General features: G+C 39.2%; 2 protein-coding genes across 7 annotated transcripts; one reads left to right on the top strand and one right to left on the bottom strand.

The window, feature by feature from the left end:
* Positions 1-4,328: 4,328 nt before the first annotated feature.
* LOC116320321 (rhomboid-related protein 4-like) lies at positions 4,329-17,567 on the top strand. 6 transcript variants are annotated; one of them, XR_005608218.1, is made up of 8 exons: positions 4,329-5,193; positions 11,294-11,445; positions 13,388-13,700; positions 15,062-15,194; positions 15,363-15,451; positions 15,630-15,686; positions 17,051-17,213; positions 17,341-17,469. XR_005608218.1 is itself a non-coding variant. In XM_039598364.1 (8 exons), exons 1-8 carry the CDS (start codon positions 4,344-4,346, stop codon positions 17,451-17,453), a joined length of 1,851 nt encoding a protein of 616 aa, XP_039454298.1. In that variant the 5' UTR covers positions 4,329-4,343; the 3' UTR covers positions 17,454-17,567. The 6 variants fall into 6 exon arrangements, 5 of the variants coding, with proteins under 5 accessions (XP_039454298.1, XP_039454300.1, XP_031595761.1 ...); XM_039598364.1 differs by having other exon boundaries at positions 17,070-17,213; positions 17,341-17,567; XM_031739901.2 differs by lacking the exon at positions 4,329-5,193 and adding an exon at positions 9,140-9,449 and having other exon boundaries at positions 17,070-17,213; positions 17,341-17,567.
* A 741-nt stretch (positions 17,568-18,308) lies between these two features.
* Positions 18,309-26,753, bottom strand: slc35f2l (info solute carrier family 35 member F2, like). Its single transcript, XM_031739929.2, has 8 exons — positions 26,643-26,753; positions 25,221-25,396; positions 24,593-24,720; positions 23,908-24,067; positions 22,728-22,884; positions 22,592-22,644; positions 21,498-21,652; positions 18,309-19,249 (listed from the first exon to the last, which is right to left on the bottom strand). Exons 1-8 carry the CDS (start codon positions 26,705-26,707, stop codon positions 18,989-18,991), a joined length of 1,155 nt encoding a protein of 384 aa, XP_031595789.1. The 5' UTR covers positions 26,708-26,753; the 3' UTR covers positions 18,309-18,988.
* Between the last annotated feature and the right edge of the window lie 1,140 nt (positions 26,754-27,893).

Consider the following 27,893-nt stretch of genomic DNA (forward strand, 5'->3'; position numbering starts at 1 on the left):
TTGATTGGAGCAATAGTGCCTAAAATGTTGCATAATTTTGCTGAGAGATCTTTTACTTTGTGGTAATCTTAGATGAGTAGTTTTATCGACAAAAACCAGCAGGTCATTCAGTGTTCCCTTAGTGCTAATGTATCAGAGATGTTGGTGTACTATAACTGAAGTAATGTTGTTAAGTCCTTAAAGTCATATTCTTTTATTGTCATGACTGTATTTTTATTTTTGTATGATACCTGATTTATATGGAATATGGCTGAAGTAAACTAAAGCCTAAAATACTTACTTAGTCATTTGTTTAATAGTAATTTAACATTATATAATTCACATATAAAACTATGAATTGTAATTTTAAATGGTTTAAAAGCATGTAGAATAGCATATGTAGGCAAGTATATTTCTCCTTTTTTTATCAAGAAGCAAAGACAAAAAGGAAAAAAAAAAAAAACAAAGAAACAGGGCAGGGTTCGGTGGTTGAATCATCCGTCTGCTAGCAGTGTCCAAGCGTCCCCCCCCCCCCCCATTTCACTCATTTCAGTAATCATCTTGCTTACATATGTCACAGCAGTATAATTAACTTTCTGTGGATGAATTGCTCCACTGGTGCTCACAGACAGCTTTGTGGTTCAGACTGTTATCACACACACGCAATCAGTGGAGGAGAAATACCTTGTGCATGAGGTGTCTGTGGTCATCACCACAGCAGTTCATGCAGGTATGATGCCGAGTCTGTTTGACTGCTGCAGAAAAAAAGATTTCTTTTTCTTTAAACTTCATTAAACACGACTTCATCTTGTTGATTCTTGGGCACGTGGCTGGATGTTCTGGCTTGGACCTTTTCTTTGTCAGGGGTGGGGGGGGGCTTCTGCCGGGTACCGGCTGGTTCTTGGGCACCTGGAGCATTGGGACCCTGATCTCAGGTGGGAACAATGCAAAGCGAACATAGCCTGTTTTTCCTGATGGGGTACAATGTTGCTGTTGAGGGGTTGCTGCTGCTCCTGCTGCTGATAGTGCTGGAGGGCAGGGCTCTGTTGATCTGAGACTGTAGACATTAAAAAGTCCATAAGTCTGATTAAAGTCTGATTAAACAAGTGTTATGAGATAACAATAAAATACAAAGATTGGTGACAGTGTTTGGAACCATAAGGCAACAGATTAAAATAACTGTGGGAAATAAACTCAAAACTGGAATATTAATAGAGCAAAAGAAAGGGGTGGTCATGGTAGGCTAAGGATGTAACACAAAAATACATACACACACAGAAACACACACAGACACACACACGCACATAAAGTGAGATACCTTCTTCAGAACACTGCAAATACAATGGCCACAAGTTTGGTTCATGGTGCTGATCCAGAATCCTTCCCTTACTATTTATTTCTAGTGCTATAATAATAAAGTAATAAGAATAAAAAAAATAAAGTCATAAATATAAAAAAAAGTATTTATGATGATTCAAGTTGTTTGACTATCCACTCTGTGCAAAGAAAGATTATTAAATGTTTAAACTGTAGAGACATAATAATTTTGCTGCTGTAAAATCAGCACTTTGTCATATTTGAAATATAAATCTAATATAATCTGTTTCTTAATGTATTTTCTTTAAAATACAGTGAATGTTTTTTAATATAATAATTATAATAATCTATATTGAATGTGGATATGCATATCCGACAGTAGAGTTTTTAACTGTTTCTGTTTTTTTTCCTTTTTGTGTAATTTTAGATATTGTGTTAATGGTATTTTACCCTGCTGCCATTTGTAGGGTTTCCTGGTACCAACTGGTGTGTTCACTGGGTGTAGTCAGGTTTTTGGTGGTACCTGGTGAGATTTTTGGTGTATGATGGAGTTAGTGAGTTTAATGTAACAGTGCTCCACACTGTGCTGCAACCTCTGTCTGTCCCATTGTCTACCTGAATTTTGGTTGGACCAACGTTTGTTTCGTTTCTTTTTGCTTGTTACGGTGCTTGAACTGGAGATTTCTGACTGCAGTGTTTGCCTTCATTTTAAAAGAGTGCTCACCGGTTTGCTTAAGCACTTAAATATGCTTTAACCTGTTTGTTGTGTCCCAGTTCACTACTGATTTATTTTCATATGAAATCAACATGAAACAAAGACAAAGATAACCATGAGGTAGGGAGGGGGATGAAACCCACTTTAAGGTCTGATGTATTGTGTACTTCCTGTCAGCTCAAAGCAGTCTGACCATTCTCCTCTGACCTCTGACATCGACATTTTCACCCAAAGAAGTAAGGCTGACTGGATGTTTTCTCTTTTATTGGTCATTGAAACAAACATTCCAGATGTTTTACCAGCTGAAATAAGGGAACAACCTCACCTGGACATGAAACTGATGCTCAGTCAGGTGTTCAGTTAATTCAGAGCCTCTGAAAATAAGAAACTGTGTATAAATATGTCTGTAATTCCTGAATAGTTAATACAAACCTTTTGATAAATTCTTTGAATTAAAGCTGAAAAATCCCAAACAAAATAAAAGCAGTACCAAAAAAAGAAGATTTATTCGTAATACATGGGAAAAGACCCATGGAAACTGAGTTAACGATAAAAACGATTAAAAAAATAATGATAAAAACTGATAAAATCCCTGAAAACCATAAATTTCACCCACGAGCCTCAACTCTGGTGGCCCGGTGCCAAACGACTCACAGACTAGTACCGGTCTGTGGCCCGGGGGTTGGGGACCGCTGTCCTAGAAACAGGACCAGAAATTACTTGGACTCGTTTCATCTTTTACCCACAAAGAAAGCATCAGTACACTATTAGTACATCTCAGAGACACTTTCTTTCTCAGGAAGTCACATGAAGAGTAATAGATTACATCTCTCACAGTAACTGACCAACAAGCTGCTGTGGAAAGTGAATGGGTTAAATGCAGAGAGGAATTTCCCCACGGGGATCAATAAAGTATACATTATTACATTATTAGTAGTAGTACTGAGAATTTAGAAGGAAATGTTTTCATCTGAGAATCTGATTAAAACTGTCACACTAATCTTTGTATTTTTTATTTTTGGACACTCTCAAGCAAACACATCAGATATTCTCTTAAACATGCAGATTTGTTTATTCCTTTTTCATTTTTTGAATGTTTGTCCGTAAAAACAGGCACAGAGATGATGTTATAAATCCTTTTTGGGACATTTTCTAAAATAATAAAATATGAGTAAGTTTGAAATTAATTGAGAAAGAATCTCAGTTTGATGAGCCTCAGTTTAAAATGTAGCTCAAAAGGAGACCTTTCATATAACTTGTTTGGAGCAGCCATCTGTCGCACATCGTGATATGACCCTTAAAAGTTTACTCAAAATACACTTTTTGATGATTTTTCCAGTGAATTATCTGTCAGTGTCCCTGGAACTTGAACCTAACTTTTTCTGTTTTTTGTGAGTTCGTGATCTGTTTGGGTTTTCAGAAAGGATTTATGTTTAGCTCTTTAGTTTTCTAACCATAATTAATCAGTTGTTCCTTTTTGGTTTTTCAGTTTTGTCATGGCTTAAGCCCTTGCCTAGCTCTTGTTTGTAGGTTTGTTAGTCGCTGTGGCATAGGAATAACGGACCCGACCACATACTTTTCTCCCAGTGAAAATGTTTCCTCCGGAATTTAAGGAGCCCGGGTGGAAGTACAAAGAGTACTTCCATTGCGGGTATTGCATTGTGGGTGAAGGCGACATGGGAGGAGGGAGTCCAAGGGGTCCGGGTGAGAAGTGATCCAGAGGGTCCAGAATGTACTTGGTCCAACAGGTGGAGCGCCATGACGTAGGGAGTGTAACCTGATAGCAGAAAACCAGCATCCAGACAGAGGTGAGTATTGTTCCGACTGTGAAGCATGATGACCAGGCAGGTAAACGAGTTAGCTGAAGATCTGGCAGAGGTCTGTTGTGAGTGCTGCTCTTAAATGCTGGTGACTTGATTGCAGTCAGGTGTGAAGGCTGATTGGAGTCTCAGCCCGAAAGTAGAACTCATCACAGTGTACAGTTATTTCTCAACAAATCAACTGATCCTGAGGTTTCAGATTTCATGAGTTTATATGGAATGACCCTCCCTGGTTTCTTGCTGGTTTTGAGTCCAAGGGAGTTCAGCTTTAGGATCAGTGTCTCTGAGATTTAGAAGCTTTTAATAAACGGTCAGTTTTTCTTGTTTGAGCTGTAAAAGGTTTTGTAACATCCACACATTAAACAGACCGAACGCTTGATACTGAGCCAAGTGCTTCAGTGTTCCTTGATGATGTGATAAAGAAGTGGCGTTCCTCCAACCACAAACAGGAAGCTCATGAAGCGAGCAGTGTCAGTGTTTGTACGACGCTGACCAGGAGACCTCTGAGCAGGATGGCTGCAGTCGCACAGCTCTGCTTCTCCCTGCTGTTCGCTCTCATCAGCAACATTCATGCAGAAGAAATTGTCGCCATAATCAAGGAAGGAAGCTATTTTCAATTCAAGCTCCCAGATCAAAACGGCTCCTGCAAAACCTCCAAACATGTTGGTGAAGATACTCTGGTCCTTTGGAATATTTCTCATTTTGGGAAGAGAGTCCCCATATTACATGAAGATGTGACAGGACGAGTCTTATATTCAGCATTAAATGGTTCTTCTTCATTTACTCTCCATAAGCTGACCCACTCGGATTCTGGACTGTACCAAGACATGTGCTGGACTCAGGGCAACGTGACATATGAGAGAAACATCAACCTGACTGTGTGCAGGACAGTAAGTAATAAAATAAGTGATATTACAAGTCTTGAAGCAATACTAAACGTACGATGTAAGGGAGCAGGCAACAAACTAACGGCCCAGTGGATCAATTATGAATTGACAAATTTGGATGACATATATACAGGAACTTCCATGGTCAGATTGACTTTGGGGAAGAATGCTGGAAGGCAACGTTTCCAGGAGGTGACCAACATGTCAACTCTTCATGTGTCCAACTTCACAGTCCACACATTTTACATCTGTCTGGTTATGAAGCAGCAGCAGTGTGTGAGCGGTAACTCTGTACGAGTGACCACACAAACAAACACAATCTATCACTCGTTGGGAGAGACAGTGGTGCTGCAGTGTCCCTTCATTCATGATCAGCCCCCGATTTGGCGGAAGTTAGACGTTCACAGCCAAACTTACAGAGAAATCAGTCAAAACTACTCGTTGGTGTTTCCATCACTGATGTTAAAGAATTCAGGTCGGTACACCTGTCAAAGTCAAACCTTAAAAAAGCGGTACCAGCTTATAGTGTGCCCCAAATTTGGTCCACCTGCGGTAGGGGTCTTCTCAGAGGGAGATAATGTCACCGTCAGATGTTCAGCGAAGAGTGGACAGTTTACGAATCTTCTGTGGTTTATGAAGTCGATCCAAACAGAAGGCAAAATTGTTCAAATTCCACAAAACAGAATGAAACTTTCAGATAAAGGCAAGATAATCTTTAATGTCTCACTGGCAGAAGCAGGAGAGTATTGGTGTGCAGTTTTAGAGTCATATGGTCCGTGTGTGTCAGCAGAAAAAACAGTTCTGATCCACAGAGAGCCCTTTGGGGTTTACTCGACCTTCTACAGAGTCAGGTGGATACTGCTCAGCGGTCTGCAGGTGATGCTTTGTGTTGTTGTGGTCTGTGTGATACAGAAAACCAGGAGAGGAGAGCGGCTTTCAGCTCAGACACACACTTAATATGCTTATCAGCATTTATTATTATTATTATTATTATTATCATTACGTGTTATGTCTCTCACATGATTATATTTTTTTTAAACATTTTGCCTTTTTTTAATCCTTTGACTTATATCTAAGATAAATATTTTATTTGTGCTCATATTTCATTTAAAAGGTAATTCTAAAGTGGGTTTTTTTTTTTTATATATGATTTTAATTTATAATCTTATCCATTCTATCAGTCAGTGATCAGGTAGATCTAGGATAAATTTATTAGTTCTTCACTCTGATGTGAATCATTATCATATCTCCTGGAAAAATGTATTTTGTTATTGTTTTGATGCATGCTCAATTATCCAGTTAAGTACATCCTAAAAAGTTGATTCTGTTCATCTGGACGTAACGTTTTCAGTGGGAGAAACGTTTCTTCACTCATCCAAGTGACTTCTTCAGTCTCAGCTGACTGCAGGTTTCCCCAATCTTATAAACAGTACAATTGCACATGACTGAAACTAGCACCACTAAATGAACAATGGGCTATGAGGTCAGTTCCTTCATCATTAATATGCAAATTGTCATGATTATTGATCAACAACCAGGAATTTGCTCAATGGCCATGAGTACCCTTCACAGAGAGTTAGGAAATCGCTGCGATTGTTGTGGATTTTATTATGATATATACATATACCTGTATACACTGGACATATAATCATAATACTCACATATATACTTTGTATATAATATCTATATATACTCTGTAATATATCTATATTATTGCTAATATATATTTTGTAATATATCATTATTATGGCTAAAGCACTTCTGGATGGATGCAAACACATTTCGTTGCCTTGTACTTGTGACATGTGCAATGACAATAAAATTGAATTCTATTCTATTCTATTGTAATCATATATACTCATATACACTACATATACCTACACCATTTTATAAGTGTTTTTACCATTTAGGTCATACATTATCTACAATTATATTAACAAAGTCTGTGCCATTTGTTGCATGAGCACCTGTTGATCCATAGTGTTTGAAATGTAATAATTAGGATCAATGAATAACCTTTGGTCGTGTTATTGCCAACAGTGATAAGGCCAAACACAGGGTTAAATAAACTTGGTCCTGCTAAAGATGAAACTGGGACTCTCTCATGTGTTGGTTTTGACATCATCCTCAAGATCTGTAAGAGGATCCAGGCGAGCCATCAGTGAGTCCCAGTCTCAAAATAACTTACCTGGAGTACTTGACGTCACCACCCTGTCATGTCATCTACCTGCCTGACCAGCAGCCTCCCCTTGTCCCCCCTTCATGATCCTCTTGTAAAAAGTTGCACATTTTCCAGCAAGTTTTTCTTGCTGGATTCTCTCCAAAAGAGGATTTAACATCATCTGCGTGCCTGTTTTTACTGACTAAATATAAAAAAAAATTAAAGGTTTAAAAAGAAAGCAGCAAGTCTTCATATTTAAGAGAATATCTGATCTGTTTGTTTGAGTGTGTCCAAAAAATAAAAATATAAAGGTTACTGTGACAGTTTTAATCAGATTCTCAGATGAAAACATTTCCTTCTAATTTCTCGGTATTCACTTATCAGCATTCAGTCAAACATTTTTTTTTTATCTCTGTGTCTAAAAAAACCAATAAGTGACTTTCCACAGCAGCTGGTTGGTCAGATACTGTGAGAGATGTAATCTATTACTCTTCCTGTGACTGTGAGAAAGAAAGTGTCTCTGAGATGTACTAATAATGTACTGATGCTTTCTTTGTGGGTAAAAGGTGAGGCACATGAAACCAGTCCAAGTAGTTTCTGGTCCTGTTTCTCTTTTCATGTCACAAACTGGATGGTAGATTAGTGAATGTACTCTAGGACAGTTTGGTTCATGTGTTCATGTCAGACAGGTGACGTCAGCTTCATGTGGTTCTTTTGCTTCTTGCAGTTTAGAATCTGCACCAACAGCAGAAAACACTGATCAGATCAGGCAGAACAAACTCACACAGACACACAAGGACCGAGTCAGTCCAGTCATAGTGTCTTCAGATCGCTCCAGCCTTCATCTCCCTGATGTTCGCTGACCATGAACTAAAGCACGGCTCCCCTGCCGTGTAGCTCCTCCTGTCACGGTCCTGGATCTGTGACCCATGATTTTGTGTTTTTGAATTATTAATAATCCTTGGTTTCATTGTTATTTAGCTTCTAGTCTCTTGATTTCTGTGTCTGTACTTCCCCTATGTTCCTTATGTCACATTTAGTCAAGTTATGTTTTCATGTCTGTACTTCTCATTGTTTCAGTGTCAAGTTTGTGTCATGTTTCCTGTTTTACTTTGACAATCTCGTGTGCTATGTTTGTGTTTAAAGTTTTGCTTCCCCTGATTTTGTGTGATTTCTCCCTGCCCTCCTCTTGTGTCTCATTCCCTCGTTATCCCTCTGTGTTTTAAGCCCTTTATCTGTGTGGATCATCTGTGTATCACCTGCTTCATTTCTCCGTGTTCCAGGTTTCATGGTCTGTGTTTCATGTCTCTGACTATCAGGTTTTTAGTTCCTTTAGTTTAGTTCTTAGTCACTGTCTGCTTTTGTTTGTATTCTGGTCCTGCCACCATCAAAGATACACTTACTGTAAGTCCATTCATCAGTGTCTGCAGTTGGGTCCATCCTCTCTCCTTTCCACGTGACACTTCCAGTCAAAGGCGGCACTAAAAACAATGACGGGTATCTGCTGGACTGAATGAAGATTTGAGCTTAAAGTGTTTCCTTTGTACAAGTTTCTATAAAATATAAAAGTATGTTTTTAATTAAATCACACTGCTCTGTTTTAATATTTGCATCATTGTTACACTTAGGGCTGTGCGATATGACCAAAATCTCATATCCCGATATTAAGACATCTATCGCCCGATAACGAAATAAATCACAAAAATTTTACATTTTCTGTAAATTCTGTGAATCTCGGGCAGCTCGACTTGCGTGAAGTGTTTCCAGCTGGGCGTCGTGTACCTGGAGTCAGTGTTTTAACCGATGCATGAAACAATACATTTTTAGACATAAGTTGTAACGGCCGCTGTTTTCTTTGTGAGTATTTATTACACAGCGTGCTGTGGGGAAAAGCCTGTTCTAACGTTTGAGTCTAAGGTTTATTTTTTTAGCAGTGTGGTTAACAGAAAGAGAGAACTTTAACAAATTAATATAGCCACTACAATGATCATCAAAACGGTGAAAAAATATTGCCGTAAACAGTTTACTTTGCGACACCACGAAACAAACGATAGCGTAAAATGAAACATAGACGTTTTTATATCGTCATCCGATATATATCGTTATATCGAACAGCCCTAGTTAATCTATTGAGAAAACTGATATGAGACCAGGAAGTGAATTCCCATTTGGTCTTTTTAAATCCACGCATCTGCCAAATTGCTCTACATGAATGATATGACCTGATGTGATGAAGTCCACAAGGCTTGGCATGTTTGTTGGTATGGCCAAATTAAATTGATGAAATTGAGACTTGTCATCTATTTCCCTGAGTGCTTCCTGTGCCACACCGAGTCTGCAGCTCAGAGAGTAAAACGGCCTCCATTTAAAATGAATCCAGTTTAAAGCTTCAGAGCTGCCGTCACCTTAGAAATAAACAGCAGGGTGAAGTAAAGTGAAACGCCCACTTTTAGATTGATCATGTGCCACAGTGCCACCCTTTCCCGTGAACGCGCAGGGGAAACCTGGGTTAACTTAGCAAGTTAACAACCAGCCTAGTGTGGTCGGTTATCCTGATCAGCGGTGTTAGGGTAAGTGAATCCACATCACGGAAACATAACCCGGGTGTGATTAACACACTTCGCCCTGGGCTCAGAGCGGTTAGTTATCACATGCTGTAGAGCTTTGTGTTTGTTAGCTGTTCTTTATAAACTCAAATATTTTAATAGAAATGCAATTATGGAAGGATATAAGGATATAAGCATCCACGGCGCAGGATTTACACGGATGCGTTTCAGACCGTCTCTAAAGCCCAGCTCCGTCCTCAGCCAATGAAATCTCGCTGTGCAAACATACCGAGGGTGACGTGTTGCCCGCTGATCGATTTATTTCCCACCGGCAATCAAACTGTTTGTGCTGCTATTTGTTTATTAATTTATTGCGAGGGGTCGTTCTCCTCTGAGGTATCACTTTCGATTTTCGTCCCCCGGCGGGAGCGCGCAGACAGACGCGTGCCCACAGCAGAAGTGTGTGCCCGACCCAAAGCATGCATAATCAAACACATCGCCAGACGGCACTGAGTTGACCTGTAAGTTTGTTCAGATTCTGCTGATTCTTATTAAAAGAGAAATAATGAGGAAGAGGAGCAGACACTGCTGAGTCTAAAGACTGCAGATTCATGTTTACATTATGTGAAAAAGTGAAGGTTTGGCTGTAACTGTGTGAGCACTGCCAATCTCGTGATGCACAGGTCTATACAGGCCTAGATGCTAAACATTTTTCTGTTTGTTTGTTTTTTTAGATATTATTAGACAGACCCCATCTTTGTCATTTAATTCATGGTATAATGAAATAAAGTGACTCATCTGTGAAAAAGAAACATTAAATGAGCAGTTCAACATTTGGGGAGCTAAAGGAGTGCAGATAAATGCTCAAGAGAATGTGTATTTGAGCGTCTTTCAGCACACAGTTATTATCATGTTATATCTGCTTATCAAACTCTAAACATGTCCGTTTGCTCGCTTAGGTTTGACAGTCTCACTCTGTTTGTTCTTGCACATCCACCTAAGGGTGCAGGGAGATATTTGAGGCTGTGTGGCGCATGACCACTGGAGAGCTCTGCCTGCAGCACTGAGCTCTTTTAGAAGTCAACTAAAAACTTAAATAGTAATGTTATGGCGTGTACCATCCCCCACCTAAACCAACCCCACTCTGCATGTACGTGAGCGTGTGCGTTTCCCCCAAGACATGGCTATGCGCACTCAGGTGATTTCATTGTTTAATGTTTAATTGCATTTAATTTTGTCAAAGGCCAAAAGATGTTACTAGCATGTTTTTAATTAAACTTTTTTTGTCGATCTACAAATGTCTCGATTACAATAACAGCAAAAGAGTGGACATCTGTTAGGGGCATCTGTTAATGGGATAAAATGTGTTTTTTCCTCATAAAGACTTTGATGTGATTACATGAAACGGTCCCTTCAGTATTGCTTCTGTGAGAAAGAAGTTTTGACACATGATAGTTTTTAGTAAAAGGTTTAAAACAAAAACTGTAATATTCTCTTTTGGCTGGATGGTTTTTGTTTGTGTTTATAAGTGTAAATTATATAGTCGGTGGTAAGACAATCAATTTTACTTTTCATTGTCCTTGTTTGTTTGATAGTCACACCTTGTGACAGAGTAGCGCCGTCATGGACCGCAGACACAGTGGCGCAGTGGTTAGTGCTGAGGCCACACAAGGTTGAATCCACCGGCCTGCCAGTGCTGTTTGTGTGATCTCTGTCCTGTGTGGGTTTTCTCTGGGTACTCGGGCTTCCTCCCACAGTCCAAAGACATGCATGCATAGGTCTGGTTAATGGGTGATTCTAAATTGGCCAGAACTGTGAATTGTTGTCTGTCTTTATCTGTCATGTCAAACTGTTCCTTTAAACCTCAGCTTTCAGCATGCAGAGGGGTTTCCAGGCAGGTCTCCTGCTCCTGCTTGTCCAGCTGTTCCAGGAGGGTCCGGGAAACATCCCAGCCATCACCCTGGCTGTCCTGGGATTCAATGTGTACCTGTACGTGTTTCCTCCTGCTCCACCACTGAAGGTAACTCCCCACTGTAGAATTATATGTTATATAGATTTAATAAGAGTGGTATGATGAAATGATGGGATTTAAAGATGGGGTTGTCTGATTGTCGGAGTTTCTATGAATTACTGTAGAGTCTTTACCTCGTGATATCAAGCGCTTTGATGTGACTGTTGCTGTGATGAATAAAGCTGTTTCTGCCTAAACCATTGTTGGGTCTGTTCCCACAAACCCGCTAATTCTAGAGACTTATTCATCATGAATGAAAACAAGACAGTCAGCGATCGATAAAATTGAACTGAATTGAGGAAGCTAGCCAGGCTAGCTGTTTCCGCCTAAGCCATAACCCGCATTCACTCTAAAGTACTGTAAAAGCCACTGAAGTGCCCAGTCTTGGTTTGAACTTGGAGATATTTGTCAGTGTATAAACATCAAACACAGGCCCTCATCTTATATAAAGTACCTTGTTGTACCTGTAGTAGTAAAATGTATTGTCACTGGGGTGGTACTGCCGCTGTACTTGAACAGTCCTGTGAAAAACTAAGTACATGTCATGATTCATTAGCTTGTAGAACCTTGTTAACAGAAAAAGGAATTGTTTTCTGTTTGACTTCGTCTCTCATATCGTTGTGGAGGAAATTTGGCCCACTGTTGTTTACAATCTTGCTTCAGTTCATTGAGAATTTGAGGCATTTATTTACACACATCTCTCTAAAGGTCTCAGGCACAGCCTTTTATTTAGGACCAGCTCTAGATTTTGACTGGTTTATTGCAGCACCTTGATTCCTTTCTTTTGTTGCTGTGTTTGGGATTATTGTCCTGTTGCATGACCCAAAGCTTTAGACACCCAAGCTCTGACAGATGGCTTCAAATATGACCCTAGAATACTTTAGTGTACAGAAAAGTTCATGGTCTAGTCCAAGGGTAGGGAACTCCAGGCCTCGAGAGCCGGAGTCCTGCAGGATTTAGGTCTGTCCCTGATCCATCACAGCTGATTTAAATGGCTAAATTACCGCCTCAACATGTCTTGAAGTTCTCCAGAAGCCTGGTAATGAACTAATCATTTGATTCATGTGTGTTGATCCAGGGTGTTATCTAAAACCTGCAGGACACCGGCTCTCGAGGCCTGGTCTAGTCAATGACTGTAAGGTGCCCGGGTCCTGTGGCTAAAAAACAAGTCCAAATCATCCTCCCAGCTGTGTTTGCTGACATATCCTCCTGGGAAGTATACATGATGTGTTAACACACCTGAATGCTCCAGAACAGCAAACTGCCGAAACCTCTGTTTTTTCAGAGGTGCTCACACTTGCTGATGACCAGTTAACCAATGACATTTGATAGCAGCAGCTCTCTGCTACTTAAACTGTGTAAACTATACCTGTTGGGATAGAAATTAACCTGTAATTTTATAATTAGTTTATGAACAAAACGTCCAGTGCAGTGATTGCATCTTAGACTGACTTCCTTCAGAATCAGAAGTTGTTTTTATTTGTAATAAGCAGGAGAACCAGAAAATGTCAGACATTCGGATGACAGGCAAAAATACATAATTAAGTCATAAAAATTGAAGATTATCTTCCTGGTTGAAGAGAATCATGTCTTTAATGATGAAACAACGAGTCTGAGCAAAAAATGGAAAAACCCTGAGGTGAACCTTTAAACAGAAAGACAGGCGAGAATTTTGTTGAATAATTTAGCAACTGAAAGAGGAAACTGGATCACATGGCGGTGCTTCTGTGACAGCCAACACCTGCAAACCTGCAAACAGAACTGACAAACTGGTTTTTCCGCTGATGAATATAATAAAAGGTGTGAAGGAGCATTCTTCATACTGAACCATCAACTGAAACATCCTGCCTTCAAAGTCTCCTGTCACTGATTTTGGATTCACATTATTGATGCATTAAAAAGTATCAAAAGCAGTTTTTGTCACATATGACTGTTTTTACTTTGTGTCCAGGCTTGCATGAGCCTTGATCAGGTGTACCGGAATAAAGAGTGGCGACGACTCCTCCTGTCCCCCCTGCATCACATCGATGATTGGCACCTTTACTTCAACATGGCGTCCTTCCTGTGGAAAGGCATCAGGCTGGAGCGACGTCTGGGTGGAAGCTGGTTCCTGTACCTGCTGTCAGTCTTCTTTCTCCTCACTGGATTGGTGTACCTGCTGCTGCAGGCGCTGATGATTAAGCTCATGGAGGGCACGGATCCTTCTGATCCATTATTGGAATATGTGCAGGCTTTCAGCAGAGAGTGTGCTGTCGGCTTCTCGGGTACAAACTCCCAGCAGTAGTAGTGATTCAAAGGAAGAAAATTTAGATTTATGGATAACAAGATAAAATAAAAAAAAAAGTACTTTAAGTAACTGTTAAAGAAAAAAGTGAAGGAGTGATCCATCAGCACCAAAATTATCAGCATTTATATTTTTTATACATGATTAAATATTAACTTTTGAAGTATAATGTAAAATTTTGGTAGTTGAATGTGTTGATCTGGAACCAGCATCCCAATACAGGAAGTCTGGATCGGCTCTCTGTTCAAATATACCAGTCACTGATCCCATGGGTTGTACCCAGTAGGCAGTGCACAGCTTGGATGCAGCTGATGGGTGAGGGGACTAAATTCTGACTGCCCCTGTCCTCCAGATGTCCACCCTGCCCTGCAGGCCCACTTTCAGGCCACCAACCACACCTGTTGGGGCAGCTCCCCTCTAGATCAGTGCTCTTGGAATATGACTGGATTTAGTTTAGTGACCTTGTCCACAATAACATTTAAGTGGATACTGGTCAAATGTGAATAAACTCAAACACTAAACACTAACAGAAACCAACTAAGACTAAGGATCCTAATGACCTGATACAAGTTGAAGATACAAAAACACAGAGGAATAAAAAAAACCTGCTAAAATACTTAAGAACAAAATGAATCAACTAGAAAAAAAAACTAGACACAAAAACAAAACGTAAATCTAAAAACAATAAAATAAACAAAGGAGAAAAAAAGCCAAAGCCAAAAGAAAAACTTTTTTTTTTTTTAAAACTATAAGAAACTCATAGTACAGAAATAATAATATACTAAAATCCACTCACTAAGAATTCTAAACTAAAGAAACTAAAGAACCAGAACTAAACATGAATGTAAAGTCCTGAACCTGGAACCATGACACCTGAGAAAATGACACTGAATTAATCAAAACCTAAACACAACATAACTAAATGACTCTAAAATAATATTTTGAAGTTGAATGTTAAAAATCCTGCAGCCACAATAAATCCAAGTCATAAAATCAAACAAATGTATAAAATAAGTAAGTAAAAAAATAGTCTATTTTAAGCTAAATGCACTAATTTAAACATAATAACTATAATACATTGCCAGAAGGTTAAAGTTTCATCTTTTAAAATGAGAAGATTTGCTGTTTTTCTTCCTCTCACAGAAACTGAATTCTTTTCATTTTTGGACTACATATATTTTTTTTTCACCTAAATGATTAATCAACTAATCATAACGAGATATTTATAACATTTTGTCAAAACCAAAAAACATGAAATGAAAAAGAACATAGGAATATAAGAATAGCTTCACACGGCCTCTTTGTTTCCTTCCTTAATTTTACTACCACATCTGTTTGCAGGGGTCTTGTTTGCACTGAAGGTCGTCAATAACCACTTCAACCCTGGTGGTGTGACGTATGTGATGAATATTCGGGTGTCCAATCGCTTTGCTAGCTGGGTGGAGCTGGTGCTCATCTATCTAATCGCTCCTGGGTGAGAGACTGCTCCAGTCAAAGATGATCACCGAGAAAACAAATCGATTTTGAAGCGTCGACTTGAAGCCAGCATCTTTTTTATCTAAAACCGAGCAGATATTTTATCATCATGTGGCTCACATGATGAAACAATATGCTGAGTTTTTTCCCTGCTGCTGTCTTTCAGGACCTCTCTGGTTGGCCACCTGGCAGGTGTCCTGGTGGGTCTGCTCTACACTGCGGGTCCACTGAAGACCATCATGGAGGCATGTGCAGGTCTGAATGCTGCTTTCTCAGTTTGTGTAGCAAATGATTCTTCATTCTGCAAACAACGAAAACAAAAATGATAAAATTATGTTTTTTACACAGTCATGATCAGTATGTGCCTGTGTGAAAGAAATCTTTAATACTTATATATGAATCTGAAAATGTTTTTTTCTCTCTCTCCAATCAGATATGTTATCTTCAGATGGAGTTACTTCACGCCAGCGTTCATACTACAGCTCTTCAGGTACAACAGCATTGTTATAGAAAACATAAAGGATCCACTGTTTTATAGAATATGCAATAATCCAGTGAGAACGACTGTTTGTTCAGTTTTCTAGTACAGCTTTTAAAACCTGCTGAAGGTGCCCACTTTCTGAAAGACGATCCAGTTTAGGATTCATGATGAGGTTGCCTCAATTTATCTCCAACACTTTATTATTGGAGATAAATTATCTGAATTTCAGGAGTGGGACCATGCCTCCAAACACGCCCCTTCCAGGTCTTACCTACATATGACAAGCTGTTCGTTCTTGTTTTTGTACCCAACCTCCCCCTTTTTCAGTTCTTTCACTTCTTCACTTCTCATTAGTACATGAGGATCTGCCAGGCCCTGGAGCCGCCGCCTGTGCTCACGAAGACCTTCCCCAAACCGCAGATCAATTCTTGATCAAGCCATTCGCCTTTATCTACTTAAAAAACGCTGCCAATCCTAAAATGAGGACATGGGACCAGCTAGTGAATCTGCACCTTGCAGTCTTGGACCCTTTTTGCCTTCACAGCAGTCTGAAGAATTAAGGTCACATGAACATCAGTGATGTGACTCTCATGTTGGCGATCTGGTGACTGTGGAGGCCATTCGAGTAAAACTCGCAGTTATGTTCAGGAGACCAGTTTGAGATGATTTGAGTGGCGTGTTAACCTGCTGGAAGCAGCCATCAGAAGATGGCACACTGTGATCATAAAGGGATGGACATGATTAGCAACAATATGTTGTCACAGGTATTTAAATAAACCACAGGTGTTTAAATGATGCTCAGTCAGATCTTCAGCAGGTCGTCTCATCGTGTCTATGTGCCTAAATACACTGAGCTGCTGCTCAACAGATATTTGTGTTGACGAGCAGCTGAACAGGCGTGGCTGGTGAAGTTTAGAGGAAGGATATCTAATATTGCCTGTAAAAGTGCTTCTTTAATTTTTTCTTCACGCAAGGAGGTCCCAGGGATCTTACTGAAATGGTGACGCTATCCGAATCTCAACCTGCTCTAGAGCAGGTTAGGTTCACAGCATAAGTATCCATGGCGATTTACCCCGGTAAGTGAACCCTGAAGTTATCTGGATAAGCCAAAATCCTGCTTCACAGTGTTGGCCACTAGTGGGAAGATAAATGAGAGAAATAATCAGGATGAGAGGATTTCTGACAGTTTGGTTTGTGAAAGTGCGTTATGTAGGTTCCAACACTGCCACTGCAGCCTGGCTTTTGATTGAATCTGCTTTATAGACACTCAGTACTTTTATTTGTATTAACTTTCTTTGTTGTAACCTTTTCATTTTTACCCAGCGTTGCAAGATTTAAAAATTAAACTCAAGTTTGAAACTTTAATCTTGTAGTGCACATGTGTGCCTGCAGGCTACAGCGGGACCAGACGAGAATACTTTGAAGAGCCTCGACCTGCGGAGGATCACACGTCTGATTATTCTGAGAGCTACATCTCAGGACTGACGGAGGACGAGCAGATAGAGCTGGCGATCAGAAACAGTCTGAAACATCCAGGCAAGAGGCAGAAGTGACAGTTTGCTTTTACTGCTAAAATTAATACTTAATTTATAAAATAAATTAGATACATTTGAGCCAAATTACATTTAAAAAGTAAACATTTAGCCACAACCTAATTTTTCAGGACAAACCAGGCGAAGAGAAACTGAACGTCACCCGGGGGACTCTGAGGATCTCAGGAGGAGGCGGCTGAGGAGGTTTGAGCAGGAAGTTACCAACCAGAGAAGAAGATTGTAATGACGGATTTTTATTTTCCAGTTTTGTTTTTTTCTCATTTTCACTGGTTTAACTGGGAAGATGCCTCCCATCACTCTCCCTTGTTGCTGCGGGTCACATAAGAGGATTGAGGTTTGGACTTCTTGCCTGCACTTCCTGTCTTTATTTTCCTGCTGTCTGGTTTTCGAACAAAGACTTCCTCCTAGTTTGGACTTCTTGTATTACTTGGTGACTTTGTTTTCTATTGTATGTCACCTGTGCTTTTACTTCCTGTGACCTGCACATCTGAACCCAGTGAGCACAGACCTGGTTCACCATCACTTTAATATGTGCCTTAAACTCTGTGTATGTGGAACGCTCCTTTGTTTCCTTTGGTAAGCCATTCCAACATTTAGCTCCTGTATTGACTGTCTAAATGTTGTGCACCTATAGACTACCCCACACTCCCCTCTAGCGGTGGCCCTTGTGCAACTTCACAATCTGACTTTTGATTAATAAATTCCTTTAAAGGATGTGGAGCAAGTCTATGTAGATTCTTATATATAAAACAGGAATACTGATTTTTTTTAAATTATGAAAACTCAAAAACATGTTTTTCCAGAATTTTTCAGGAATAATGAGTTTTTATCAAAAAGTTGAGGGTTTTTTTGTAATTTCAACTATTTATCACTACATAGTGAAACAATACTCGATATATGATAAAAGTCTTAAACTGTAGACACATCCTCTCTGCAGTCTGATTTGCTTGAAACTCTAAGGGTTACATTTTACAAGCTGGATAACTTTTTAGAATCATGTTTAGATGTTAAAGTCGGGTCCAAAGTGAGCACAGCATATTTATACTAATTTACAGCCTCAAGCTCCTCCTCTTGAATCCTTTTTTTTTCTCTCCTTGCCTCCTCTGATTTTGTATTAGTCCCTCCCACCAGAGATGAGGAAGAGGAGGCGAGGGGAAACATCCATCCAAAGGTGTCCTTTGTTAAACCGATGTCAGTAAAATTTGACATTTGACACAACTGCATCATTGTTAACGGTTTTACGATCTCGGGTGTGACACGGCAATGTGTTATATTTAGGAACCCTTTTAATTTAAGGATATCACACCTTTTCTTGAATTACACACACAGAAATTGTGGAGGGTAGAAAATGTAATAATCTACTCTGAAACATCATCATAACAGATAAAAAGCACTCCCTCTGTAGTGTGTGTGTATATTTCACCTGTGTGCAGGGCCTCTTTTATTAAAAAAAGAAGACATTTCCAGGAAAGACGCACCTGTGCACCTCTGATTATCACTCCTCCTGCAGCTTCACAATAAATGTTAGGATTTGAAACAGCCTTCAGTATGGCTCAGTGAAATGTGTTTAAAGAGGTAAATGCTGAAATTTAAATCACTCTTTTCTTTTGCATTTGCACTTTTATTTATCTTTTTTTACATGAACTTATGTATTGTGTGTTTTTACATGTACCATATGTGTTATATAAGAAGCAAAATTCAATAAATAACTGGTTAAAAATACATATACGACATGTTTGCAGACTGTAAACCAGCTGATCACATTCTAGTGCTGAGCTCTGTGCTGCCGTAGCTCTGCGATGGCCCTGAAGCGCTCCTCTTCCTCCTGTCTTCAGTCGGCTGCAGCTCTTGTGCATCCCCCTGAGCAGCCACAGGGTTTTCAGAGCAGCCTTCCTCGCAGGTAGCAGCAGGTGAAGACGAGGGGCTGGAGTCTGTGGCAGCGGTGGGAGTCGGCACAGCGTTGAAGGCGACAAAGCCAATGAGGATGACCACCAGCGAAACAATGTAGAGGCCGGAGAACTGAGGAGGAGCAGAAAGTGAATGGGGAGTTTTGCACGAAACACATGAGTGCAGAAGAAAAGCCAGTTCATTGGGTTAAAGTTATGAATGACATTTTACCTGAGCTGTGGTTTGGCCCAGCTGCAGACACTATAACAGATTAATGTAGCTCCAAGATCTGCAAAGTGCTGCCACAACCCAAGTGTCTTAAACCAGCATTCTTTCCAATGGCCAGCAGGGGGCAAGTCTGAATCCAAAACAACTTCCACATAACAGAAGTTTATGGAAAACTGACCTCAGTTCCCATTCTGTCAGTAAGACCTCAGGAAGCTCTTTACTGATGAGTTTATGGCTCATTCATTAGTTTCAGTCATACTGAATGAAACATGAAGCACATTTTGTAAATTGCGTAACCATTAGAGTTAGAAAGAATCTAATGACAGTTAATCACAAGCTAATGGGTGACGTCACGGTGGCTTAATCGATCCTTACATATGGTCTGTGGTGGGGATGAGCTCCAGATTTATCTGATAATGCTCTGAAAGTGTTTTTTTTAGTACTTTCATACGGTGTTAGTATGAAAACAATTTTAAAATCACACCTTTGACTCAAAATGTTGGGTCAGTTTTTTATTTGACTTGGATTCTGATCCTGAATGTGCAATATGATGTCTGTGTAAAGTCTGACACTGGACATCTGTGTTCACATTGATGAGTTTCTCTGTTTAACGTTTAATTGCAGGATTTAACTTCATGGTAAATAATAAGAACAGGTCTTTCTGGTAAATGAGACTTTGAGTCTCACCTGTATAAATAAAGGTTAAATTAAAGAAAAAACAATATGAGAGTTTAGATGTTGACACAAAGAATGTAATTATGCTTATTAATGAGAAAACTTGAGTGTTTCATTAGGTGAGAAATACTGTAACACCTCACATGTGGAACTGACTCATTTAAATTCACTGCCAGGTCAAAAGAGACAGATTCATATTCAGCAGTTACACATGCACAAACTGCATACATGCATGGAGCTCTGCATGAGAACACACAGCACAGAGTTACATTTTAACTTTTATTATTATTATTCATTAACACTTCTGAGCATGCATAACACTCAGCAGGTCACTATGACCCAAAGACGGGGTGGGAAGAGACACTATCAGTGTTTATATGTGTGTGTGCTGGAAATAAGTACTGTCATTAACTGACATTAAAGATTCTCATCTGACCCTGATTGGAAAACACATAAAAGCTCTGTTAAAAGGTAAATAAATCATTTTTGTATCTATTCAAAGTTTCACACTCTAAAGATTAAAAATCTAATGTGTGTTCAGTATTCCTTTTCTCTGTGTGTTATTAGCAATTTTGAGGACGTGCACATCCCCAAGTGTGTACCTTCACATCACTGTCAATGCAGCCTGCACAGGTATGAATGCTGGAAATGGCACTGACCACTTGCGTACACTGTGTCCTAGACTCCTAATTAGATTCACTGAAGAAGCACAATTCAAGCATCATCTCAAAAGAGAATGTGGCAAACTAGCAACAAAGTAACAACTTGATGTTTCAGTGAGCCTTAAATAGCTGTTAGAGGAACTACAGTCGTTTCACTTCGTTTTGGCTTTAGTTTTTAAGCCCCTGTTGGTTGCACACCATTTCAGTGAAACATGCTGTTCAATCCAGAAACCACAGAAAATGCTGTGTTTTCTCATTTGAAAGTAGTAAGCCTCTGTTCATACACCTACATACCTTACCCAGAGTTGACTGGTTACCATTCATTGTGTTTTCTCAGTGTCTGTGCTGCTGACAAAGAAAGTATCCACGTCATGTGCGGTTAAGTCTTGTCAGAGCCTGTCTTCCATGGTAGGAAAAATGCATAACTTAGGGTAAAGGTAAAGATCATAATCAGTCCTCCTGTTGCACGATGCTGGTGCTGGATGTTCAGAGGGAAGACTTGAAGACTGATTAAACTGATAAAACTTCAGCTCCTGCTGATGGTGGGCTTTTTCCAATAACATAACTTGTGAAATTGTTCCCTCTAATGAGAAGGAATCACATACTGGAATACACTGGATAGATCCTGTAGTTATGACCTTGTAGGATCAACACATTGACAGATGATGTGATGCTTTTTACTAAGATTAAAATTGTTTATTTACAGTCCAACAGTGGGGAGGGTGTTAAAGTGCAGGTCAGGTTTCCTCCTTAGGCGAGTTTGAAGGAAGGGACTGTCAGATATATAAAGTAAGAATAACAGAGTGTGCACTCACGTTGTAGTGGAAGAGGAAGATCCCACAGAAGAGGCTGAAGAGGTCAGCGGTGAGCAGGGAGAGGTTGACGGAGGTGGCGCTGCTCAGCTTTATCACTATAGGCATGAAGCTGTACAGAGCATACATACACAGTGCAAAGGCAGCGAACAGCAGTCCTGAGAAGAAACATGACCACTGTTAGTTCATTTAAGTGTTAAAGAAAACTCAAACATGAAAGAAAAATCACTTTATTTCTCAGGTCTACTTCTCCAACATGGCGATCAAAAGTGTCTCATAAAACCTCTAAATCAGTCATCTTTATACGCTCAAAGATAAGTTACTGAAATAAGGAATATGAGGGGTAATACTGTGGCTTTGTGTCCAACAAGCCAAGTTACATAACTTAAAAGGTTTGTTAAAAACTGAATTTTGGCAAACAGTTGGTGTATTTTCTTTCCTCTGAAACAGACTGACTGTGATGTCCTGCTTTGAGTCTTTTAAAATTCACAGAAACGTCTGTAAAAAAAAAAAAAAAAAAAAAGTTTAAACTTTCACTGAGAAAATGTGACAAACGAGATGAGAACTGTGTTTCTGTGAATTTGGGTTAGATTATTTCTGTCCCTTTGTCATGGTCCCTGCTGTATCCATCAGATTTTAGTTGCCTGTAGTCTCATTTTCTTCTCATTTTTTCTCTTTTTTGTTAGCTACTTTTTGCTCTCCTTGAAGAATCACTGACCTCGTGTCTCCTGTTTTGTACCTTTATGTTTTTAGTTATTTTTTTAAGTTAGTTTTGTCGCATTAGTTGGATTCATTGGTTTTCCTGCCAGCTTTGTTCTTTTCTTCTGGCTTTTATTAGTAAAGTTTGTTATTTTTGCATTGTGAAAATGTCAGTGTGTTGAGACCCTTATGTTCTCATATTTTAGAGCATTAGTTATTCTGACACATTCTGTGTTTTTTCAGGTCCCAAAGAGTATCCACTTAGGGGTATTTGTGTTGACTGTACTATAGTACCTTTATATTTATAGTTTCATAATGTGTTAATATGCGTAACCATCTGGAGGCTTCCGCATTCCTGTTTTGTCTTCAAAATGTTCCTGTGTCAGATCAGTACTCACCGACTTCCCAGCTCCACTGAATGGCAGGAATTTCATTACGCTCTAGGATCACCCTGAGTAAAAATAAAAACAGAAACACCAGATAAACCATAAAGTCCTCTGAGTCCTAAAACTGATGCCAGTGACACACACTTACATCTGTATGGTGCTGATGATTGTGCTGAAAAGGCCGACCATGCCCAGGAACTCCACCCTGCTCAGGTTCTTCACGGTGTACTCCTGACACACGTTAGACACCGCATACAGCGAAGCACTGAGGAGCACCAGACCATCACCCAACAAGATGTTTGAGGCTGAGGAGAAGAACACAAGATCATCACTAAGGTTCAACATCGTCAGACGAACACTGATGTTGCCACAGTGTTGGTTTCCCTGTATGTCATGCACAGGCTGGAAAACACTTTTATCCCAGATTAGAGACCAAAAAGTCAGCAAAAGGTTGGAAAAATGGTGGCGATGGGATGTATTGTTGGTTTTATAACCCTAGAGAAAGTGGTTTTCTTTATTTCGTATATGTTTTGCATTGATTTTTTCCATCACTAAGTGTAAAACATGTATTTGATTTATACTTTTTCGTCTATTACCTGGTTAGGTTTGGGCACTTACACTACTTGGTTTGTGTTACATGTAGGAAAACACTGTGGTTTGGATGAAAAACGCACCTTCACGACAGTATCTAAACTTTTTTTCTGTAATAGAAGATCTCAGGACTTTAAAATGTAATACTGACACAGGTCTTTATATCTAAAAATTACCTGATATGTGAAGGATTTTTTCTTTAGTCGTTCACTTAAATCCAAAACATCACATGTGTCATAATTTAGGATTCTGTTCATATAAAGGTTAAGGTCACTTCCTGTTTTATTGTGCACTTCCTGGCCTCTTGACCATGTTTTCAGTTTTACTTCTTTTGTAATTATCACCTGTTTCCAATTAGCCACCTGTGTAGCTCTTTCTATTTGCCAGATTGTCTTTGAACTCATCATAGTCAGTTTTCCATCTTTCCAAGTGTTCCTTGTATTTTTCCATAAACAGAATAAAAGCTTATTATGAAGTCTCGAGTGTTTTCAGTGTAACCATCTTGGTGTTGTTCTGTGTCCTATAGAGGTGGGTGGATTGATCCAAATAGTGATAGATACCAACATTGATATTGATATCAGATCGATACTCACGTGTTAGGATTGATACTTTGTCTCTATTCTCTAAGTTAAGTTTTTTTTTTCACTGTTGTCCTGCATTGACCTGATTCATTAAACAATTTATAGTCTTCCATCTGGGATTTAATTAGTGAGTAAACTCTTTGGAGAATTCCTTACTGGAGCCCTGGTCTCGTCCAGCCAGCAGGTCTGCCCCCACCATGGCCCCCACTCCGAGCAGACAGATGCAGACGGCGACATAGTGGATCAGCCTGTAGCGAGCCTTCAAAATCCACCAGCTCAGACCCATCAGGACCGGGATCACGAAGCAGTCCAGCAGCTGGAGGCAGAAATGATAATTGTGCAATAATGTATGCGATGGATCAATTAATTTGTTTTGAACTAATTTTAATGACCACTAATTAACTGTGATTTTTTTTTTACATAATAATTAGTTAAAACAACAAAACGCCTTTCAATTTCAACCTCAACACAACTCATTAATTTAACACAGTTTAGTGGGCTACATACTGAAGTGAACTGAACTCCAACACCAATACTGGCTGGTATTGATACGATCGATTCTTTGGATCACACTTCTAGTTTTTGTTGTGCCTTTTGGAGCAAATTGATGGAATCATTTGATTTGTATTATTTACCGTGTGGAACGTCCAAAATGCTTCTGATCCAGCTGTGACTTTTGAGTTCAAATTTAGTGATGTGTTTACATTTCAGGAAAGGTTGATAGTGATCGATTGATACGATTGAGTATATTACGTTACATTATGTACTGAAGGAGTGGTTGCACCCTTAGTAATCTTGGCACTTTCATAACACACTGAAATACATTTTGAAGTGTACTCACCTGTATGCTGGTGATGGTGGTGTATTGGTACGCTTTAACCACAGTGTAGTTTGCTTCCACATCCACCAGCCCGAGCAGCAAGTACTTCCACCATCGTCTCTTCAAAATCTGTAAAAAATTGCCATCCCCTGCATTTTAAAGGGGAGCACCCCTGAACTTCAGTACTGATGTGTTTGTTTCTGCAACAAGCCTGAGGACACTCTGCCTCACTGCAAAGCAAAATACATTTGCATATTTACAAAAAAATAAATAAAAAATCCAAGACAAAATCTCACAAATTTCTGAAAAGGACAGTCCTAAACTTTAAAAAAATTTTTTTTACAAATTTACAAAGAAAATTTTTGACTTTAAGTCAGAGAACCACATTGCTTTACTTTTCAAGTCTGTTTGCAAAGGGCAACACAAAACAATATTTCTATCATCACAGTTACTTTACACATTCTGTTAATCCCAATACAACACCCAGTTTGGAAAAACCTGCCTCTGAATATCCCAATAAAGACTGATCAAGTGTTCTGTGTATTTATGTATAATATGGCATATAAAGATTTAATTTTACTGCCATAAAGTGTTGCTATGCGTGTCATGAATTTCAGCGTTAATCTCAGGTGTTCAGCACAGGTGTCACCTGTTCTGCAGAGCAGCATGGTGGTGTAGGTGACAGTCAGCAGGAGGTAGTTCAGGAAACTCTGCAGCATGGGTGTGTTCACGTGGAAGTTTGAGGCCAGGAACTGGGAGGTGATAGCTGTCCCACAGATGAGGCCCGCCAGCCCCTGACCCATAGCAAATGTCTTGGCCAGCTGCCTGAGAGAGAGATGAGCGGTGGATCTTTAACAATGGTCACAATAGGCAGCTTTGCTTTTTGAAGTCACTGTAAGTAGATTTGCCTGGCAGATGATCCTGTTCAACATGTATATACAATGTGTTTTTCACTTTTCTAAAAAAGTTTGGTGTTTGGTTGATGATGTTTCTACATGGAGTTTTCCCAGTATTACTAACACACTGCACACTTTATGTTCCACATAAGACTTTGGTATCAATCATATCTGCTGTTGTAAACTGCCACATTATTCCTTTAAAGGCAAGTTTTTTATGTTTTATAATTTGATGATGAAAATGTATTTGACAAAAAAAAATGTAAGTACAAACAAAATTAGTTTTAGTCAACAATTTAACCTACTACTCTTTAAAATAAAACAGAGTAGAAATGTAAAGATGTGTGCTGAAACACTGGAAATAAAGTTTAAAACAGATGATATTTAAATATTCATAAATGCTGCGAATAACATTTTTAGAAGAGTCTTCGTCATCCAGCCTGCAGCCCACTGCAACCGTGGTGTCACAGCATTTAGGTTTATGCCCCTCTGCAGAGGGGTACCGGCTTACGTCAGTGACCTGGTTGTACACAGCAGTGGCCCAACCACAGACAACAGTTTGAAAACTGCTTGTGCATAACTAATGAAGTCGAGCTAAAGAATAACTTCTTTTTATCTTTCAGCCTCAATCTGTCATTTGCATTTAGTTTGAAAAAAAAATGCTGGACTTTGGTTTATTTTGCCATTTGGAAAACTGTTAAAGCATTAGCCCTTTGGTGAGGCTGTTGTTCACAGCTAATATTTACAGATGTCTCCTACATGAAGGTAAATCATAAAGTTGTCTGTTCAACACTTGACTGCAGCAATGTTTGTAAAAAAAAAACATTCACCTGATTTGGAATGTTTTAATGAATTTCATGTGAAATATGTGAGACGCTGTAAATAAAATATCAGAAGCTGTGACATCTGCAAATGTTTAGGGACTACAAGCGTCCATCAGTCTATGTAAACCGAGCTGCACGCCTGAAGGACTTAGTTTCTAGATAATATGATCTTAAATGGCCCCTAAAAAACTGCAAGAAAAATGTCTACTTGGCCTCCGTGCCATTCGGCAGCTTTTTAACTTAAAAAAACCCAACTTGTAATTTACTTGAAAGTCTAATTAAAACACAAGTAACTGAACCACTTTGAATCAGACTGCTGATCTCCCCCTCTCGCCTCCTCTGTTCACTCACCAGGTGAAAACCTCTTTGGGGTTGAATTCTCGGATCCTCAGCAGGAGTCTGCTCCTTTCGTTCATTTCGCTGGTGTTCCTGGACGAATCCTCAGACCGTTTAGCAACCGTGTCGTCTCACCAGTGATGGAGGAGTGAGTCCTCTCTTCAAGCTTTTAGCTCCTCCACCTTCACGGTATCAGAGCTGAATGATTAACAGCCTTAGAGGGCAAAGATTACTCCTTCACTTATCTGTTCGTGTGTATGCGCCGAAGACTAAAAGATAAGAACTGATGATGAAGGATATATATTTTTAAAGTCATCACTGGGATTCTTTTCACCACTGATGAGATGAAAAAGTCCTTTGTCCTGTTTTTTGTATGCAAATGTCCATGGTGAAGAATATAGTTTAATCATGACGTATAGATCGTTACTTAAATCTAAGTTAATATTTCCCCACTTTAGTGTTCACTGCACTACTTTAGACAATTGTGATTTACTGCTTTCAATATTAAGATAGAATTTAAAAAACATATAAAACTGAAATTATAAAACACATTTAAAATATATATATAAACAAGGACATCTTAACCTCTTTGGTTTTCAGTCAAATAAGGTTTGGGAACATAACATGATTATTTTATTTGTAATACTGGTCAGATTCCACAAAGAAATTTCAAAGGATGTTTATATTTGCACAAGTGAAATTATGTGGGGGGTTTCATTTTGGGTCTGTTGAGTGACCAGAAGGTTTTCTTGCATTTCCTGCATTCTTAGGCAGCAGTTTGTACCTTTTCCCCTATGTGCGTTTATGCTTCTGTCACTGTAAAGATATCAGGATGATTTTCTGTTTTTGAGGATGTCACCTGTTCAACCTTCAAGTGACCAAGTTGTCCTGTGGTATTAATTGTAGGAAGTCTTTCCTCTTATGTTATAGGTGAGTCTACTTGTCCTAAGATAAGATGACCTTTATTAGTCCCACAGGTGGGAAATTTGTTTTGTTACAGCAAAGTGCAAAGTTATGTAGAAATTAGAAAACACTGGAAAGCAATAAAATACAATAAAATAAAATAAAATACCATATACAAGAGAATAAAATAGAATAGAATAATATATACAATAGAATAAAATGGAAATACAAATACTATATACAACTGAGTAAGAAAATACAAAAATACAACTTCGTCAAAAGAAGAATTGCACATATAGCAGTCTTATTGCACATTTACAACATGTGCATGTGCAGGTTTAACACCTGTAAGCCAGAGCAGGC

The sequence above is a fragment of the Oreochromis aureus genome, linkage group 14 (genome assembly GCF_013358895.1).
Source record: "Oreochromis aureus strain Israel breed Guangdong linkage group 14, ZZ_aureus, whole genome shotgun sequence".
Taxonomy (NCBI): domain Eukaryota; kingdom Metazoa; phylum Chordata; class Actinopteri; order Cichliformes; family Cichlidae; genus Oreochromis; species Oreochromis aureus.